General features: G+C 37.1%; 1 protein-coding gene across 1 annotated transcript in view; it reads right to left on the bottom strand.

Annotated features, from left to right (window-relative positions):
- Positions 1-1,324: 1,324 nt before the first annotated feature.
- LOC131573650 (dedicator of cytokinesis protein 4-like) overlaps positions 1,325-19,387 on the bottom strand; it is a 225,456-nt gene continuing 207,393 nt past the window's right edge. The window contains exons 42-53 of the mRNA XM_058827803.1: positions 18,166-18,342; positions 16,112-16,195; positions 14,183-14,302; positions 13,690-13,811; positions 13,304-13,424; positions 12,708-12,789; positions 12,381-12,490; positions 11,070-11,237; positions 8,865-8,937; positions 6,295-6,408; positions 5,330-5,391; positions 1,325-2,300 (exon numbers count right to left, since the gene is read on the bottom strand). Coding sequence (XP_058683786.1) covers positions 1,875-2,300; positions 5,330-5,391; positions 6,295-6,408; positions 8,865-8,937; positions 11,070-11,237; positions 12,381-12,490; positions 12,708-12,789; positions 13,304-13,424; positions 13,690-13,811; positions 14,183-14,302; positions 16,112-16,195; positions 18,166-18,342 — 1,659 coding nt within the window. The 3' untranslated portion in view covers positions 1,325-1,874. The remainder of the gene's footprint in view (positions 2,301-5,329; positions 5,392-6,294; positions 6,409-8,864; positions 8,938-11,069; positions 11,238-12,380; positions 12,491-12,707; positions 12,790-13,303; positions 13,425-13,689; positions 13,812-14,182; positions 14,303-16,111; positions 16,196-18,165; positions 18,343-19,387) is intronic.

Genomic DNA, 19,387 nt, shown 5'->3' on the forward strand with positions numbered 1-19,387 from the left:
AGCTTTGTTATCTTACTTGTGACACCTTATTTAAATTTCAGGCATTACTTTTTATATCAGCATAAATATGTAGCCTTCTACAGGTTTTATGATGTGGTTACAGACATAAAAATGTTATAGTAGAAAGCAAGAGCTAGTTCAAGGAATTTCAGATTTTGAAATCAGCAAGATACAAAGCTAAAATTCATATGTTCCTTTTCAAGTTATGAATACTTTCACTAAAACATAAATATTTTAACATATATTATTTTTTTTCTGACATTCAAAATTGTAAAGTCAATATGGCAGAATTATTGTTAAAAGCACATATTTACAAATATTCTTTTTTCCATACATAAAGTATTTGGCATAATTATAACAATCTTACTGCATACACAACTGTTTGCTTCTTTTTCACATAATGGTACACTCCTTATTAAAATTTACCAATTATGTACAAAAATACTTGAACATTTATTATAGAAAACTTCTATAACTACTGTCAACAGCTTGTAACTGCTGAAGGTTTAATTGAGAGAATATAAAAAAGTGGTCACTTTCTTCCAGTTAAACTATCAACAAATCAAACACAGCTAAGATCAACATGAGCTTCCCAACAAAAGAGGGAGAATATTTTTAACAATATGATTTAAAATGCAGTTCACACATCTGTTCCCAAGCACATTTAAACAGTCAATAAAAGAAAGAGGATACAAAACATACAGAAGGTGCTTTTTTTTCCTTCCCCTCCACATTCCTATGTCTTGGCATTAGCTTTCCAGAGCTCTTCAGATGCCAGTCACTAAAATACAACCTAAGGCCAAACACCATTCTCAACAATAAAGATGATGGTGATGAACTCAAGCTAAAAAGCAAATCAAAAGCCTGGCTCCAATGGCACATACACATCCAAGGAATTGTTCAGAATTTTTACCAGACTTTTAGAAAATTATTAATGACCATCACAATTAGCTTTTGAAATGAGTGGATTGTAAACCAGCCATTTTTATTTTTAAAAATTGGCTCATTTAGTGAATTGCCTTGATACTAGTCAGTATTGACTCTTGTACACAAGTTAAATGAACAATTCATTTGTACCTGTTTAATATACAGATTGTATTTTAGGGTGAGCTTCCAAGAACAGCAGAGAGCATTCATAAAAAATCTGAAACTAAAACAACAACAAAAAAATACATTAACTGGAAGAATAAAAGTAAATTGCACCTCAAAAAGAAAAAGATGTGTCAGGTACGTATACTAATGGCACAAAACCTTATCGTGACTCACCAGAATGGTGCTGTATGCTGAATGAAATACAGGTATTTTTCCATCTTAAAAAAAATAAGCCAAGTGTGTGTTTCAAAAATTCCAAACCACATTCTTACAACAGTCCTCTGCTAGATAACTTGCATTATATCTCAGTTTTGCCACATACATTTGAAATTACCAACCTGTTCATCAGATAAGAGAAACAACTTTCAGCCTACTTGCAGAAACATCCTAGTCTACAGACTACTTTGTTAGAAAGCGTGCATTTATCTCTAGTAGTAAAGATCCAGTCAGTATATTCTGCATTTTGTAAGAAGCATTCAGCTAACTCAGATGAGAGTTGTACGGTTTTAGATTTTATAAATAAAAACATTTATCAGTATTCACCACCACAAAATTAAAAAAAAAAAAATCCTCTCATTCATGCTTCCTATAATATCTGGTAACCTAAATTAGTAATTTCATTTAAAATGTGCAACATAATATTAATAAGCATTTCAAAATTACTCAAAAGAAAAGGTGGACAAAATATTAAAGTGCCTAACTAAATGAGTTTTACCATTTTTAAAAAATATTATTTCTTAAACAGTAAAGAATGTGTTGCAATTAAATATAAAAGTGGCTTCTCATAGCTGAGAGACTTTGCGGGGCAGAGGCCTGGGCCGGGGAACCTGCTCAGTCCTCCTGCTGCTGTTTTCCAGGTTGTTTGGCCGAACAAGCTGTGGCTTGGGTGGCAGTGCCGGGGGGTCTGCGGCGGGTGGGATGGAGAGGCTGTGAGGTAGAGGAACGGGGCGCTTCAAAGTCCGCTCATACACGCTGTAAGGTGGCGGGGTTTTGCTTTCTTTTCTCACAGGCTCCTCAGAAATGCTGTAGCTTGGGACAGTCACTGCTGGTTCACTGCCTTGGCTTTCAAAGCCTGATGTTTCTGATGTGCTACATCGGCTGAGCGAAGAGATGCCGCTGCTGTAACTCCCTGACAGCGCTGGGGAGTTGGATATGAGCCCCGAGGAATGATACTCCACTGGAGATGGTGTGAATGATTGCACAGACCCCTGCTCAAAAGAAAGGGCAGAAGAATTTAACTGGCATATAGGAGGGAGAGTGTTTCTGTGCTCAGACTGAAAACATATATAGATATGTTTTCATGTAACTCTGACCTTTGATAAAGAGAAATGGTTGTGTCCCTGTTTAATCAAGACCTGGTAAGAAACTGATAAAAAACTCATTTCATAGTGCCTGGGTACTCCTTAGATAGTGGTCATGCCAGTAATTCATATAAGTAGAAATAAAACTATTTTAAAATGTTTTCTTGCTATCATAATACCCTGGAAAAATCTGGAAGTTTTAAGAATTCACCCTTAGTTTTCCCAGCTGGAATTAGATTGCATCACTGCGTGAAGAGCATACCTGGGGGCGTCCTGCCCCCTAACGCCAAAGCCCAGCAATTGCTGCTACTGCAGCCTCTCATATCCCAAATTCAGTTTTCAAACCTTTTACTCACATTTTTTAGTGCACTGCCGTGCAGTGAAAAGTGCATTTACATCATGGCATCGTTTCTGAGTGTACCATAAAGCCGGTGCCGGAAGGGTAGCACAAAGCAGGTATCAAGGTAAGAGCTGCTGCTGGCTGCCAGCCCCCTTCTCTGCTGTTCTTGCTCCCACTTGAGGCAGCAGCCGAATGGCAGGAGATGAAAGCATCACCACCCTTCCTCTCCCCAATCTCCCAGGTGCTCCTTAAGACATATTAACACAACACACCACGTGTGCCTCAGGGACAAGGGCCATATGGAGGGCACAGGTGGCCAAAGGCTACACCAGTAGCCTCACAGGTCAGTGAGGGATGGTGAGGGACCAGGAGCTGAGGGCCCAAGCAGCAACAGCAGTGCTGATGACAAATAAAGGCATGGACAATGAAGGCCTACCTAAAACCATTGAGCAGTTCTATTCCAGTGAAGCAACTTCAGCTGAAAATTTTAAAAGGTTAGCCCACACTTTCCAAGTTAAAAATTTTTTGCAACATATCCAATTATGACTGGAGTCATCTGCAACAATCCCAACTTATTGGCCTCAAGCCTCAGGCTAAAAAAGGGATAGAGAAATCAAAATAAAGACAGATTTCTCATTCCCATTCTTGTTAGACTGGTTGATGCTCAGTTTCTCAGCTTGAGGTGAGAGTGAGAGCCATGCAACAAAGGATGGGTGTGGAGGAGGAGGAGAAGGGCAGGGATGTACAGAACTGGCTGCACTGACTTTATGCTGTTGAGATAATTTTTGTTATCCATCTAGGACTGGATCCACAGAGCACTGAAATCAATGGAGAAAAAACAAAAATCTTCATTTACATCAGTGGGTTTTGTACTAGGATGGTTTTCTCTGGTAGCACACTGTTACATGAGAGGCTAAAATCTGAGCCGTGTATATGGCTGTGGAAAAGCAAAGCGAGTTTTATTTAAAGCTCAACACCAGGTGAAGACATTTCAGACTTTCTCAAGAGACTGTTTAATTACTTGTTTCATGTTCCATTCCTCTGTATGTGAGGAGGCTGCAACTGCACTCCTACTCCCACAAACACCCAGGGTGGTCAAGGTTTACAAATAAATAATGTATTTGGCTCCAGTTCCAAGAACACTGGACACTTGGATTAAGTGACCATATACAAGATTTAGGACCTTTGCTTTTGTCATTCAGAACAATGACAAATATGTAAAGCCTGCATGAGGAATCACTTGGTTCTGATAAAACAACGTAGATTACTTTTACCAGTACTTAGTAACAGTTTAGACACCAAAACAGTCTGGAAATTCATGGATGCTCAAAGTGAGATCCAGCAGTTCTCAGAAGTATTTTGGGCCAGCATTCCTCTTCCAAGCAGCAATTTAGACTTTGTAAAATGCTTAAATTCTGTCCAAATCTACAGAAGAAAAATGTTAGGATGAGCTTCAAACATCCCTAAGAATCATCAGTACTGTGTCCATTCAGGATTAAAAGGAAGGGTCACTCATCTTTGGACAAGATCCTAATGTTCTAAAGAGCTTCCTAGTAAGCAATTAGGGAAAAACAGGATTAGTGCTCACTTCAGCAGAACAGTAACAGGACTATGGAGTGCTCTGATGGCCAGCAGAACTGCTTTGTTAGGAATTTGGACCACTGTGCAGACACAAGTAGAAATGTTACAGGCTTATGGGAAGGCAAACAGGACAATGAGTGTGGACTTGTAATTAGGGACCTCAAGGAGAAAGGAAATACTTTGGGGTGCTGTTTTCCTCCTAAGACAATGTGTATTTCTGCAGTATTAGTTAGGCATTGGTTTGCTGAGGGGTTACTTTGACAGGTTGCTTCCCTCTGTCCTTGCATCTGAGTGCCTGAAGCACCAGTCATGCTCCTTTATATTTGCTCTCCTTCCGTGTTGTTGACTCATATTTCCACCTGCAAAATCACCTCTGCTTCAATGGGGCAGCAGAGGCTATCCCCAAGACCAATGTCATGCACTCTGCCAGCACCAGGGTTTGCCTGCAATAAGCAGGCATGCAGCATGTTTGTATACTCCAATGCTACGGAAAACACAGATTTCCCAGTCAAGTTTCCCCAAAAAAAAAAGCAGGTACCAATATGTGGGTACCAACACATGCAAATATCTTGAAATAGAAATGAAACCTGCTCAGTTTAGCTTGGATCTCAAATTACTTTGGATGTTTAACTGCCAGAGAAGAACCAGTGCTTATTCACAGCCTATGCTTAATGTTTCCTACTGGCAGGTGTCAAACTACTTGCAACTTCTTACAACCTCCCTGGATCATCCTGAAGAGAAAAATGGGTATGAAAATGATTGAAGCAGGGAATAGTCTCTAATGGACTTTCTAACAGCTCTGAATGCTGGAAAAGTAAAATGAATGGGTTGCACAACAGGTTTTTCTGGCACCTCCCCTTCTTCCACTGTTGGAGACAGAATACTGGGTTTGGTATAGGTATAGGAAAAAGAGACCCTAATATAGTCCCAAATAATGTACATTAAACATATACCATCTACCCCACAACACACAAGATCTGTCCCACAAAGACAATTCACTGCAGTGAGACAGTACCTTCATTGGTGATCTTCCAGCAGGAGAAGGGGAAATGGAGGCTATGTGTCTTGCTGGTGATGCTGTAAAGTCAGAAAGATTTCAGTGCACTTGTGGCATTACAATTTTCACTAAGAAGTCTTCTTAAGTGGATAGATCATTCAATACATAAACATTATCTCTAGTTCCCTTGGCTGATGGCTGTAAATAGTTTTAGAGATTTTGTTTATTTTGCTTTGTTTTCTGGATTATCTTGCAGTACAAACAAGTATAAAAAAATTCTGCATCAAAAAATTTCTGCATCTGCTTTTTCTGACAAATTTTACATCACTGTAAATTGATTTATAATCTACCAAATGATAACAAGTTAAAAAGGGGTCAGTATAACAAGTTTTCTATTTTTGTTCCTAAGAAATATATTATGTATTTGTAAGTCAAATAAGGAAAACCGAAAATACATAATACACTTACATCAAACATTTACCTCTAAATATACTAAAAACATGCCTGGACAAACTCAGAGGCATAAGTACAATACACAAGAAGTTTACTCACTCCCTTGAGAACAACTGTATTTATAGTATCACTTGAGGAGCCTTTCCTTTAAATGGAAATTTTGAAAGTCAAAATGGTTTTGTAACAGTACTGTGATTGCTGTGCATTTTCTGGCCAGTAAAATTCTTTGTGGTTAATGATCATTTCTGCTTGCTAACCTCCAATTATCATAAAATCAAAAGACTAAATTTCATCGTACTTCCTTGTACCAGCATGAACTGTCTGAAACTGCTCATTCATTAGTGAAGGGGCAGAGTATTGGAAAGTGCAGATAACATTAATGAGATGAAAATACCCACAGAGGCAGTTCTACATTCTTTCATGTAAGAAATCAAATAATAAGTTAACCTGCCCAAGAAGTTAAACATCAGAGTGGAAATAATCTAAGCTCTCAAGTACTGGGGCTTTACCTGAGATGTCCATTAACTCACCAGTCTGTGCAGGTCTTGGTGGTACAGGAGGAGATATAAGCTTTCCACTTTCTGATGTGTTTCTGGCTTCCTTCCCACTGTCCAGGCTCCAGCTGCTGGGGGTGGTGTTTACAGCTGGAAGAGAATGAAAAAAACTGTCATAGGCATCAACACTTCCAGCTCTCTGACTTGCTTTTATGCATGAGGGTAAAAACAGACAGAATGCAAACACCTAACAACTTATTAAGCATGCCTGGAAAGCTCTTGTGATTACATCTGCATTTGCAAAGCTCTTAAATAGCAACCATCAATCCCATGGATGCCTGATGGATGCATCTGGCCCTCAGGTCAGTTTGTGACCAGCAGTGGTGGCCATCAACAGCAGCAGCAGCTGAGATTGCACTCTGGTGCACTGCAAATCCAGCCACAAAGGGAGATAAGCTTGAAGCCTGTTAATATAATCAGTTTATCTTTGCACTAGACTCCTATTTAGAGGTTTCCAGGCAGAGGGGAAAAATTATCCATAAACTCTTCCCATTAACTCTTTTTATCTAAAGAAGGGACTAGAGAAAGGAACTCGCCAAATTCCTATCAACCTCTCACAGTTTCCTGTGCTAACATTCTTCTGTTGCCTGCATAGACTACAAATTCAGAATTGAAAGAAGGTGGAAAGGGGAACAAAATGTAGGGAGTAAAAATTGGAAGAAATTAAAAGTGTCTGACAGCAAAAAATATCAAAATAAGAAATGATTATGGACTGAGAAAATTTCTGTACACTCTTTGTATCTGTGGTCAAGGATCTCTGCTTGATTATGTAAATTGACTTTCACCTTGACACACATAAAAGTGGCTGTTTTCTTTATCTGTTACACTGATCAGATTCTATGGCTTTAACTGAATGATCCCATAAGGTCTGGAACAACTTCCTTGATAGAACTGGATTATCTCATGTCATCAAGAAGTCACCAATACTGGAAAGAAGGACAAGGCATTTAGGATGGGCAGGACAAAAGCTAATTTGACAATTACAACTGTCATTACACTTCCCAAAGGAAAAAAAAAAAAAAAAAAAAAAAAAGACTTGAAAATAACCACTCCAAACCTTCCCACTCATCTCCCAAATACACCACCAAAAAAGTCCCTCACCTTCAAAGCCTCAAACCTCTTGCCCTGCCATGTCAATTTCCTTCTGTTTACTTGTTTCAATTGTGAGTAGAAAATCACATGCAAAGACCCTGTGTTTATTTACAAAGATGAAACAAAAAAGCAAAGTATTGCTGCTGATGTCATCAATTATAGCTATTGTAGCAACTCTAAGAGCTCTCAGGACTGTAACCCCACTAAACACCAGACTTAATACAACAAGTACAGTGAAAATAACACTGCTCTCATATCTCAAACAATATTGTTACAGAATAATTGCACTTTAGTTGACCCTGGGATCAATGAACAGAATAATCTATTTTCTAGAGGATCATTTTGCTTTGTTATTGCCAAAATATGCAATACAGTATTTGCTTTTTATTGTAAGCTGTCACTCAACAGCATGGCTTTGTCCTCGTCCTAAAAATCACCTGGCACCAGACCTAGGTACTTCAAATGCCTGAATCTCAACAAGCCAATTTTTTTTTCTTTTAAGTCATTCAAGCAGTCATTTTTTTTGACTGCTAAAGCCTTCAGGAGAGAATACTTCATTTTAACAATTCTGTGATGTACTTGGCTGCATAGACCAGTGGAAAAGTTCTGCTATTTCCATGTTAAATTATTTCATATGCTTTTGAACCCTGTGAAAAATTTTACCTGTGTTTTCCTAAAAACGTAGACACAAAAATACCTATAAAACCCAACTATTATTAAAGAAAATCTGATTCCTGATCAGTTAGTATTACAGGACATGATTAAAATAGTTACTTTCTATAGACTTATTTTACTCTATCCTTTATTCAGCCTACCACAAAGAATAATGAAATGATGGAGCATATTATATATATACATGTGAGGCACATAATGAAATCATGGCAAACAATTACTATGCCAACAATACTGAATTTCCCCGTGTGCAAAATTTTAAGAGGCAATATTTCTTTTATGGAAATGCATATATTTCTCATTTACTTTAATTAAAAACAAAATCCCCAAAATATAAGAAACCACAATTTGGTGTTTTCAATCCAAGTGTAAGCAGAGCACACTGAGTTATGTTTGGTAAATGGGACTTGCAGGTACCAAACTTCAGGGTTCTGTTTATCTTCTCTGTGCCCCATTCTCCAGAAGCTGGCTTTTTTCCCCCATACGTCTCACTTGAGGAGCAGAAAGGACATGTCTCATGGGCAGTCTGATGAAACCTGCTGCTCCATCACCCCTTCCTGCAAACTTCTGGGCCTTATTTCAGTGCAAAATTCAGTCCTCCCCTTTTTGGCAAAGTGTTTTGACACTTAGATTTGTTAGCATAATTTATTTAGTCAGTTAGAATGTTTTGACACTTGGAGATGACAGTATGCACACAAAAGAACTGGCATTCTACAGGAACATGATGGAGCAATTACATTTTCATTCTTCAAAGATTGGCATGTTGTAGCATTTCCACTTACCTTTGTCAGAGCCGGGCAGATTGGAATCACTTCGTGGCAAAGCACCATCTCCAATATGATTAAACAGCATTCTCTGTAAATTGAGAACAGCATGGTTTACACATAGCTGCTGTTGTATTTCAGTAGCCTTTAAGAAAACAAACATATTTTTGTTATTATCCCCCCTCACCCTGCTTAGGAGGTAGAGTGATAAACATCACGAAAGAACATAAACAGTTTAATAGAAGTATGTGTATACAGATAGGGAGTAGACTAGTTTTTTGAAAACTGTACACACAGAAATTGGAGCGAAGGATTATTATGTACTGAGTTCTGACAGTTTCCAGCACCTTAAAAAACATAACAAAGCTCATTCGTAAAGAGATATCTTAATAGATTACTTAAAAATAGAAGGATAGATTTGCAATAATTTCATTACAGTGTCAGGATCTGAACAAGATAATATTCAAGTTATGGCTGTTACCTAAGAAAAGTATTGTGTATTGTTTTCCAACCCTGACTTATTTGGTAGCAGTCTTCTTACTTCTCTTGTATCCACAAGAGCTGACCCATAAAGCATTTTGTCTTTTGTTTTCTTAAAATCCATTACAAATCCATTACAAATCACAGTAAATGTATGAAAAAAATTAAAATTCTACCATTTACTTCCTTTGGCAGCATTCAAATAATCCATGGGTCACTAGTTTGTCTTGAAAACATATGTAAAGAACATACAGTTAATCCTACAAATAATTCAGATGTACTTTTCAGAGGAAATGGGAACAGACAATTTTTTTTTCTTACTTTTTTTTTCTTTAAAAGCAAGATCAAATGATCAGTGAAATCCAAATAAAATCCTATTATTGTGTCTCTTTCCAGTGTTCACAGAGCACTCTGCCAAGTTGGTGAGGCACTATGCTGTAGTTCCACAAGATGGCAAACCCAGCCGCAAAGTGATCATCATTGATCTAATATGTTGCAGCTTTGTGTTATAAAGTGAGGAACAAATACTTAAGCCAAATTCAATTTAGTTTTAAACATATCAGAGACAAAATGCTTTTGATAGACTTTGAGCTACAGTAGCTGTGCTGTATGTCATACGAGAGTCATTCTGGTCAGGTAATATCTGTTTTCCTGGAGTTACCATTAAATTGAGGTGGTAAACCTAGATATGTACTTTGATGTGACAAAGTATGCCCATATGTTCCTGCCTGGTCTGAGTTGAGTCTTCACTGCCTAGTGAGTCTGCAGTGCACTAGGATGTGATGGACAAGTGTTGAAGTTCGTTTTCTGTTGCAAAAGTAAAGAGCAACGGCTGAAAAAGCAACTGAAATTGAAGTAGGTAGAGAGACAAAAGCTGAATGAAATACAGAGAAACAAAGACATACTAAAAAGAATGAGATATAAAACCATATGGAAGAACAAGAGCAACCACAGGGTGTTTAATGACACAAATAAAAACCCCAAAAAAGTGAAATTCAAAAAGCTCCAATAGGAAGAATAATAGCGCAAAAAAACTAAGGAGGCTTGTTGACCAGTCAATGACAGCAGGCATTCCTCTTCAGAGTATGGGAAGAGCTGGAAAGACACTGTACAACCATTCAGCCAGAGATCACAAAGCAAGCACAAATGGATGTTGACTGAAAACAGCTGTGCATAACCTTGAGCATCAATTTCAATGAGGAAGTGGATGAAGTACTGCTGTGGTCTTGTTCTGTGAAGCCCATCAAGCTTCCTTAAATAAGGTAGCTATGAAAAGACTTGAAGTTCAGGAATTTGCCTGTGTATCTCACGTCTCCCAGGTGAAACACTAATGTGAAAATTGCTTTCATCAAGCTGTAACAAAGTAATTCATAAATGGGTGGTCCTTTCCTCTCAGTGTGAAGCTCCAACCAGCACTGCTGAAGTGGTGTTAGAATGAAAGGAGAAAGGACAAGAAACAGTTTGAGAAGCTAAATTTAAATTAGAATTGCAGGTATCTCTAAGATATCTCCTTAAAATTGTCCTGAGGATTGTTTTCCCCTTCTTTACCAGAAGGCAGAGAATCAGGATTTTGTTTCTGATCACAGTCCATTTTTACTGCTGAGGGAGCAGCAGAGAAAGAAATTTCACCTTTCCCCAGATAGATATATCCTCATTTACGGTTATAAGGGCAGAAAGAAACCGTCAGACCTTCTCATCTTTGAAATATACTTCACTGTATGAGCAAGTTAATTTTCTACTTACCCTCTCTTGGGACACTGAGGGTAGAGACAGATTGGGAGACTTTGCTGCTGGGCGAGTCTCAGAGAGAGCGGAGACTGGGCCTACGAGCTCCTCAGCCTCCCTTATGCAATCTCGGATAGAGTGGGGGATAGAAGTCGCATTCCACTTGGCAAAGCAAGAGTTTGTAGTCTGGGAGCAAAAATGGGATAATTTTTCTTTGCGGCAAGTTGTAAAACCGCTTTATTTAAAGAGCATCTCCTGATTTTTCCTGTTGTTTTGGCTCCACTACCACTGATGAAGTGCCCAGTAGATCTATCTGCTCTAAGTAGTTCCTGAGAACTGTCCTTAAGTCTGGCTAAGCCTCAGTATTACTTCTTAAGCCCTCAGGCAATAACATGAGGACTTAAACAGAAAAGAGATTAAAAATTAAATCAAAAGCCAATTTAATAACCGAAGAAACAAGGGACGAGAAAAGAACTAATGAGAAACCAATAAATAATTTTTAAAATAAAGAATCCTGGAGTTGGTTTGTATCAGGTAAAACCTCTGGTAGACATGAGAGTGTTGAAAGGAAAGCCTTTAACACTGTATGCCTGTTCTCATCTTTCTCAGCTTCAGCAAGAGGAGCATTGTGTGATGGCAAGGATTAAAACAGCAACTGTGTTAAAGAAAAGCACTTTAGGAAAATAGGTCTATTAAGAAGAAAAGATGAAATAAGGATTCAGTATTGACCAGCTTACCAAGCTCATGTTGAATTTCTGAATACTCAAAAAATACACATTTCATACAGACCCATGTAACAGTATTTTAAGGCAAGAAGATAATACATTATTTTCTTTGGAGTAACAAAATGTCTATCACTCTTTTTTGAAACTACATTGGGAAATAGGAATTGCCACATGGAATGGGTTATTATCTCAAAGTGGCTAGGATTAGCTATTTCAGAAGAAACAAAGGGAGCTCAACAAGGACAACTGTCATGATAGGAGTTTTTCATTCTTTGTCCTCTTCCCTAGATTGAACAAATGCTTCCTGTTCCCCAGAAGCATGCTGTGTCATCTGGTAAGTCTGCATCTCCCTCGCACTTCAGTAAGTGAATGTAAAGAAACAGACCTACACCTAAAGAAATTAAGCAGAAATGTGATCAAGAACTATTTATTCTATTCACATACCTTACATCTAAAATATTTTAGAGTATTTGCTTATAAAATCATAAAAACCCCTTGAAAATTTAAAACAGTGAACAAAGACCAAATCTGCTCCAAGTTCAACATGTGCCTTTATTATCCTCTTAGCTATTTGTGCTCTGAAGATTCCCAACAAACTTCTTACCTGAGAAGTTTCCAAAGGAGTAGGGTAGATGGCACTGCAGGGCCTCTCTCTGGGAGACAGGCAAGAGTTTTCTCGGGAATGCTTATGTTTGTCAGATAACAGAGGAGAAGCTGGAATATAAATGTGTCTAGTGATTAAATTCATGCAGTGAAACTCAGACATCTCAATTCTATGCTTATCACAAAAAAAACTTCTGTCTCTAATAATTCAGATTCCTCAGGTAATTGGCTAAATATGATGTCTGACCAGTGACATCATGCAGAAATTCAGCTGTGTAATGTATCAAGAGTCATTTAATATGGTTTAGCAAAGCAGATGAGCACTGACCTCTGGCACTGGATGGAGCAGAACTGGTCACATTAGGTGAAGCAGAATGAGTAGAACTCAGGCTTGAGGTAGATGGACTAGGCTGTGTATAGAAGAGATGTTGTTAACAGATCACATTTACTGGTTTGGAAAACAAAAATTTATAGCATACTCTTCATTAGAACAAGTAGCTCCTTAGTGTAGTTTATCAGCAATTCAAAATAGCAAATCAGTATAAAGATTATTAATCTAACTACACAAAGATGTAGCAAAACACAAAATAAACAGAAATGTAAATAATACAGTAAAATAATTACATCACAATGTGACAACTGGACACAAAAGTCTATAGAAGGTCAGATGATTTTGCATCACAGTCCACTGCTACTTATTACATTTGTGAAAAATTAATGCTCTAATTTAAACAAAAGAAAACAGCTACATAAAAAAAGTTATTTCTAAGCGAATGAGTTTAACATCTCATTTAAAAATTTAGTTTTTAAAAGAAACATCAGCAATAATTATGATATTTCTGAATGAAATAATAGAAGCATCAACTTAGTAAATAGCCTTGTAAGAAAGATTCTGTAGACATGAAGAATGACAATAAATTATACCTGCATGTTGAAAACTTCATCTGAGCTTTCTGACTGCCCAGTGATGTTGCTGACTTCAGCAGAAGCTTGGGATGACAGTGATGAGGATGAATACCGATTGACAGCTGGGTAACTCAAGGGGCTATTATAAGAATAATGAAATATAAAATGGTTAACTCTAATTGTTAATCACAATTTCTCACGTGAGAACAACACGTTTATTAATCTTTAATTGGGGGAGGGGAGGGGAGAGAGAGAGAGAGAGAGAGAAAGGAGAATACATATACCAGCTATTCAAGGCTGAACGCTTCAGACAGACCATACAAGAAAGTACGCACATAATAGAAGTATTTATGGGTCATCTTCCTTGGATAGCAAAAATATGTCATTACTAGTATTTAACTTGCCTGCGTCGTGGTATTACCCTGGCAGCATCAGGGCTCATAGAAATGGGTATAGAATTCCGGCATACACGAGGACTTCCATTTGGGAAATGAACAGGGCTGGCTTGTACACAGGCAGAAAACTCCTGGTGAGTTATTAAGAGAAGATTAATTAAAATTAATATAATACCATTAAGCATTTTGTAAGATACAGATATGTAGATAACTACATACAGTTACATGACATTTTGGATCAGCTTCATCATTAATAAGAAAAATATTTTAACTTTTCATTAATGATAGTAAAATGTGACTATTAGTAAAACATGACTACTTTTCTCTGCATGGAATGGGAAGTTTACTTTCTCTTTGCTTTGTGATACTACAAAAAGGCTAGAAGCTGTTATGGGTACAAACAACCAAAAGATGTCACTGTTTGTTGCTTGGGAAAATGAACCAACCCTTAATGCAGCTGAACAGTCTTCTGGTCTATCCATGCACCTGCTCACGTGAGTACCTGTATTCCCAAGCTTGACTTCATCACAAAGAACTGATCCACCAGCTTTTTGTGCAATGGCCTCATATCCTGCGGCACCACCTTCTCATGCACAGCCAAGCCAAACTCTAGAATTTGGGCCTGCAGAAAGGGAAAAAAATAATTTTGATCCATTTTCTTTAAGCTCTCATCATCAATTAGGATATTGACTAAAAAAAAAAAAAAAAATGCAACAAAATGCACATTGCCTTAAAAACACCTATCTAAATCTCTGAAACACCTGTAACCAAAAAAGGACCAGGAGCAGAAGCACACAAGAGGATTCACTGCCTCTTCCTGTTCAACTTTCCCAAAGGTTTCACCTACGCAAATTCAACTGTAATATTAAAAAACACTATGGATAACATAGCAAAAAATCCGAGTAAATGGCAACTTTACAAAGGAGTAGGTCTAAAACATAAATGAAAGCCATTCATTCACACAAGAACAGTTGTAAAAAGCATGAAACAACAGCAATGGTCAAATCCACCAGAGACTCTAATATATTTGTAATGAAGTTCATGGTCCCCTATCCTATTTCAATTTCCCAGAGACCTCCAGAAGTAGTGGCCTGATGTATATCCTTGGCACAAGTCATGACAGGCTTTAGAATTATAGTGCTAAAACTTTAATCTTGCTCAAATTTGGTCACATGCATTCAAAATATTGAACTGGTTACAAGAGTAATCAGATAAGCTCAGATTTAAAAACAAAATAGCTACAGTGTGCTGTAATATCTTTGGATGAGAGCTCCTGGCTGATGTGTTCAGGCAGCCTGCGAGCGGGCACGCAGCTGTACAGCATCCCTGACCTCAGGTCAGGACTGCAGCATATCCACACACACACACACACACACAGCCATCCCGGCTCTTCCAAATGCTCCACGTTAAATCAGCTGTGGGTGCCAGAGGGGGCTGAACAGCTATTGCTTGGAACCCATATTTTATTTACAGGAAGTTATTAACTCCAGTTTTACAGTTTAAAGATTAGTGAGATTAACTGTAGCTTGAAAAAGTAAAATTATAATGTCATTTACAATACATTGTCACAGTGAAATTAAAGTGAGCTCAGTGACTCTATTCTGATTTATACTGTCTGAGGATCTGTCACTTGGTTGATCTAACCAAAAGATCCCACAATGCTGATGAAAAATGGAATTCCCATCTTGCCAAATTCCAATACTGTGACTCTTTTTGTTCCAAGCTGGCAATAAAATTTGAAACATCAACATGCTGCATAGAACAAAGATAGATAAATGCCAGTTAAAAAACTGAAATATTAGTAAGGTCTTTGATTAAAAAAACATTCAGCTTTTTCAGATGGAAACACTTCATATTTGAAGCTGGTAGATCACTGGCTTATAAATGAATGGAGAAATAATGTAAAAAATATATAATGCATAGAATCCTCATATGCTTAATTTGATCACTTTATATTTATTTTACTACCTACCTGTTTTGCCAATTACCACTAGATATCTTTTATTGAAATAAGATTTTGAATGCTTTTTTGCATTATGGCAAACCTTATAGTGAAAATATTTTTCTGTAATATTGGTAAAATACAAATATATGCCAGACATCAAATGTTTCAATGAAATAATGTTTATTTTTATTTTGTGCAAATATTTGTGTATGAGCATGACAAGACAGGCCTCTCACTCAGCCTTTATTTTACACAAAATAGTTTGAAGTGATTAAGGTGATGATGGAAAAGACTAGGGAAAAATATTAACATGGCCCAGGAACCTACCTGCTTGTATAGAAAGTTACTCATTACTTGGAATCTAACTCAGAAAACACAGAAGATCACAGGGCAATTATTAACCTCTGATATTTTTTATTTTATTTGGGTACATTTTTAGCTAGAACAGCTGAGCAGGCCATCTTGTCAGTCTTTTCCCCATTTTACCTGCTCAAGCATAAGTTCTCTTAAGCGTGTGATCTTCTCTCCATCTTCTGGGTGGTTCAAGATGTATTCTTTGACAAAGAATGCCTAAACAGAATAAAATTACAAAGTAAAACAAAGTGAGTAAAAACATACCAGTTATGTTTCTTTTTAAAAAAAAACAAACAAGTTTCTAGATAATATTTGCAAATGTTTTCTAAGTTCCTTTGAACTGCAATAATTGAAAATATATGTTAAATAAGTAATTAATCATACAGTCATTTGTGGAGACCATAGGCAAAAAAATGTAGCCACTAGTGAATGGATAGCTTTAACATTTGAAATATGAAGGTGCTGAATAATTAGAGATAGCTTCTTCCCCATCAGAAGATAAAAAAAAAAAAAAAGGAAAAAATTTAAAGAGGAAAAGGGGGGAAGAAGGAAGACAGAGTCAAGAAGGCAGCAGATGGTCAAAGGACACTTCCTAAAACTTGGAAGTTGCCTGAAGGGAAGGCAGATATTGGTAAAGACATGGTCACTGTTACCTCAAGACCAAATGGTCCAAGACTGACTGAACTTTGAGCTTTGTACAAGGCAGAAGGGAAAAGCAAGTGAAACAGGGAAAAACATTTACAGAGAACAGGATAGCAAGAAAGGTAGAAGGTAAGAGCTGGCAAAACAACAGCTAGACATATAAAGACTGAAAAATGGACATGCAAAGAAAAGAATTAGGAGAAATGGAAGAAAAAAAAAACCCTCACAATTTGTTATTTACAAAATGAATGCTGAAAAGTCCTATTTTAATATAGTGAGAGGCAGAGGGCAGAAGGGAATCAAAACATGAACTCTGTCTAAGAGACCAAGAATTACATCCAAGGACAGCAATAAGGAGCAAGCTAGAACCTTTGATATGCTTGTGAAGAATGGAACTGTGCAGAGACACTGAGCTAGCTCTGACACTGCTAATTCAAACCAGACATAGTTCTGACATGACTGTATTTCTCCAGGGACTCCCTCCATGGTGCTTCACTATGCTAAACAGTGTTGTTGTTGTTTAAAGGCAGTTAGGAAACATAAAAAATGTTACTGCTTTGCTTCAGTCTCACAATTTTCATAACACTGCAGTTTTGATGACAGATTCCAATACTACACTGGACTCATAGTTTAATTAAGACGTGGTTTTACCAAATTTAACACTGCTGAGTGAACACTGAATCTCTCAGCCTTTGAGACAAGTGGACAGAATGTTATTCAACTTGACATTGTCAAAAGAAAAACCAGCAGACTCAAGTATTTTACAAGACTGTTAGGAGAAAGAGGAAAAATCAAGCTGGGCTGCAAAAAGCCCATGACCCTTTCTTTTTACTGAAGTTTCAAAATTCCACAGAATTTTGTGTAAATACAGTATCACAAACATTTAAGGTTCTCCTAAGGTGATTCAGAAATGATAACAATGAGGAACAACTGTTAGAAATATATCTAGTGTTAGACATTTCTAAATTGCATTTATTTTTTTTAAATCCCTCTCCCCCCTCGCCCAAAATACCTCTTCTTAAAAAACTTGGGAGATACAAGAAGGATCTAGAAAATTATGATTCTTCAAGAAAATTAATTTCTTGTTGAGAATTTGTGTGTGTACATATATACATACATATATGCATACATATATAACTATATATATATATATATATATACATAATATGTATATAAAAACTAGAATGTCAGCACAAAAAGTAAATTTGCTAGTTGGCCAGAAGTATCTCCTATCCTAGAACAGGCAATTAATTATAATCATTTACTTACAATTAACCAGTTACTTGAAAATTTCCAAACAAATCACTGAAGCATGCAGGTAATTGTGAATTGAGTCATCACTGGAGTAAGTTTACGATACTATCTGAAGCAAAATGGTTATTTCAATAAGCCACACTGATAACATTCCCTAACCCAAAACTGCAATATAGTATAATTATAACTATTATTCATAGAATACTTTCTGTCCATAATTTATACAGAGGAGCTGCATCTGTACAGGGAAAGAAATCAAATTTCTAATAAACAGAAAGTAAATTGCTCACCTCTTGGTATCTAGCAACTCCACCATTAACTGCTGCATCAATGACCCCATTTAGACACATTGTGAGAGGGTTAATGTTCTGCATCTGTCGAGTTTGACACTGACTAATCAGTGTTCTTAACTGCTGGTTCTTATTTTCTAAGACTTCAATAGCATTCTCAAGGGGACTCATTTCCACCTGAAACATAAGTGAGAAACATTGCAAACAACTTAATCTGCAGGAGAAAGATGAAATATATTGCAGGTAATTTTTGATTTCTTAACATAAAACAATATTTTTCTATGTCCTAGAGTAGTTTGACAGAGAGAGTTCTCAGCTGGGGGAGAAATTTGATTTTATCATGCAATCAGTGATCAAAATAACCAACTGTCACTCTGGTAGATTCATTATCTGACCTTGAGAGATGACCCAGCCCTTGCTGCAAAACATTTACATACTTTCAGGCAGTGGTGGAACTTTTAGAATTCAGGATTAAACTGTCCTTTGTAACTACCTAAAATGGGCTTGGGGTCAGGGAACTTCACCAGTTTAAGCGTACAGAGCAGAGCTGAAGTATTGGTGAGGTAGTTTCCCCATCCGAAGTAAAGTCAGCAACGAGATTTTATGGATCAGGAATTTGAATGCAAGCTTTGAGCTAAAATGATGATCAAGTAAAAGTCAAAGGCAGCCTTGAGCAGGATGTGCTTCTCATCTCTTAAGGGTGAGAGTTCACAGGTAGCATGAACTGCCAGAAAAACCAAAATCTGAGTGATGAGAACAGGCTTGCAGCTGCTATAATTTACCAAAACATACAAGCACAAATCCGAGTCATGACCTCATACATGCTCAAGAAAAGTTATTACAGTTGACTTTTGGAAATGGTGGCTGTGGTAAAATGTAAAATGATAGTAAACTGAAGGTCTTCATATTAGTGGTCATAATAACCTCGTAAAGACTCAGCAGGAGTCAACTAATAAAATGTCTCATGTCACACACAATATTTTGATTTTACTAAACTACACCTTTGGTTTTCTACATGGGAATATCAAGATGGTGAACAAATGATACTTTCCTGCTATTATAAAAGAAAACCACAACAGAGTATTAGAGAAAATCAATTGTACTATGGTATCCTTATATTTAATGGGATTATTCTAAGACTGGCTTTGACAGGAAGGAAAATAGTTATAGATGCTATGTTCCAGGGCTCAGCAACTGACCAATTATTTAGAGATCTCTACAG

The sequence above is a fragment of the Poecile atricapillus genome, chromosome Z, assembly GCF_030490865.1.
Source record: "Poecile atricapillus isolate bPoeAtr1 chromosome Z, bPoeAtr1.hap1, whole genome shotgun sequence".
Lineage (NCBI taxonomy): Eukaryota > Metazoa > Chordata > Aves > Passeriformes > Paridae > Poecile > Poecile atricapillus.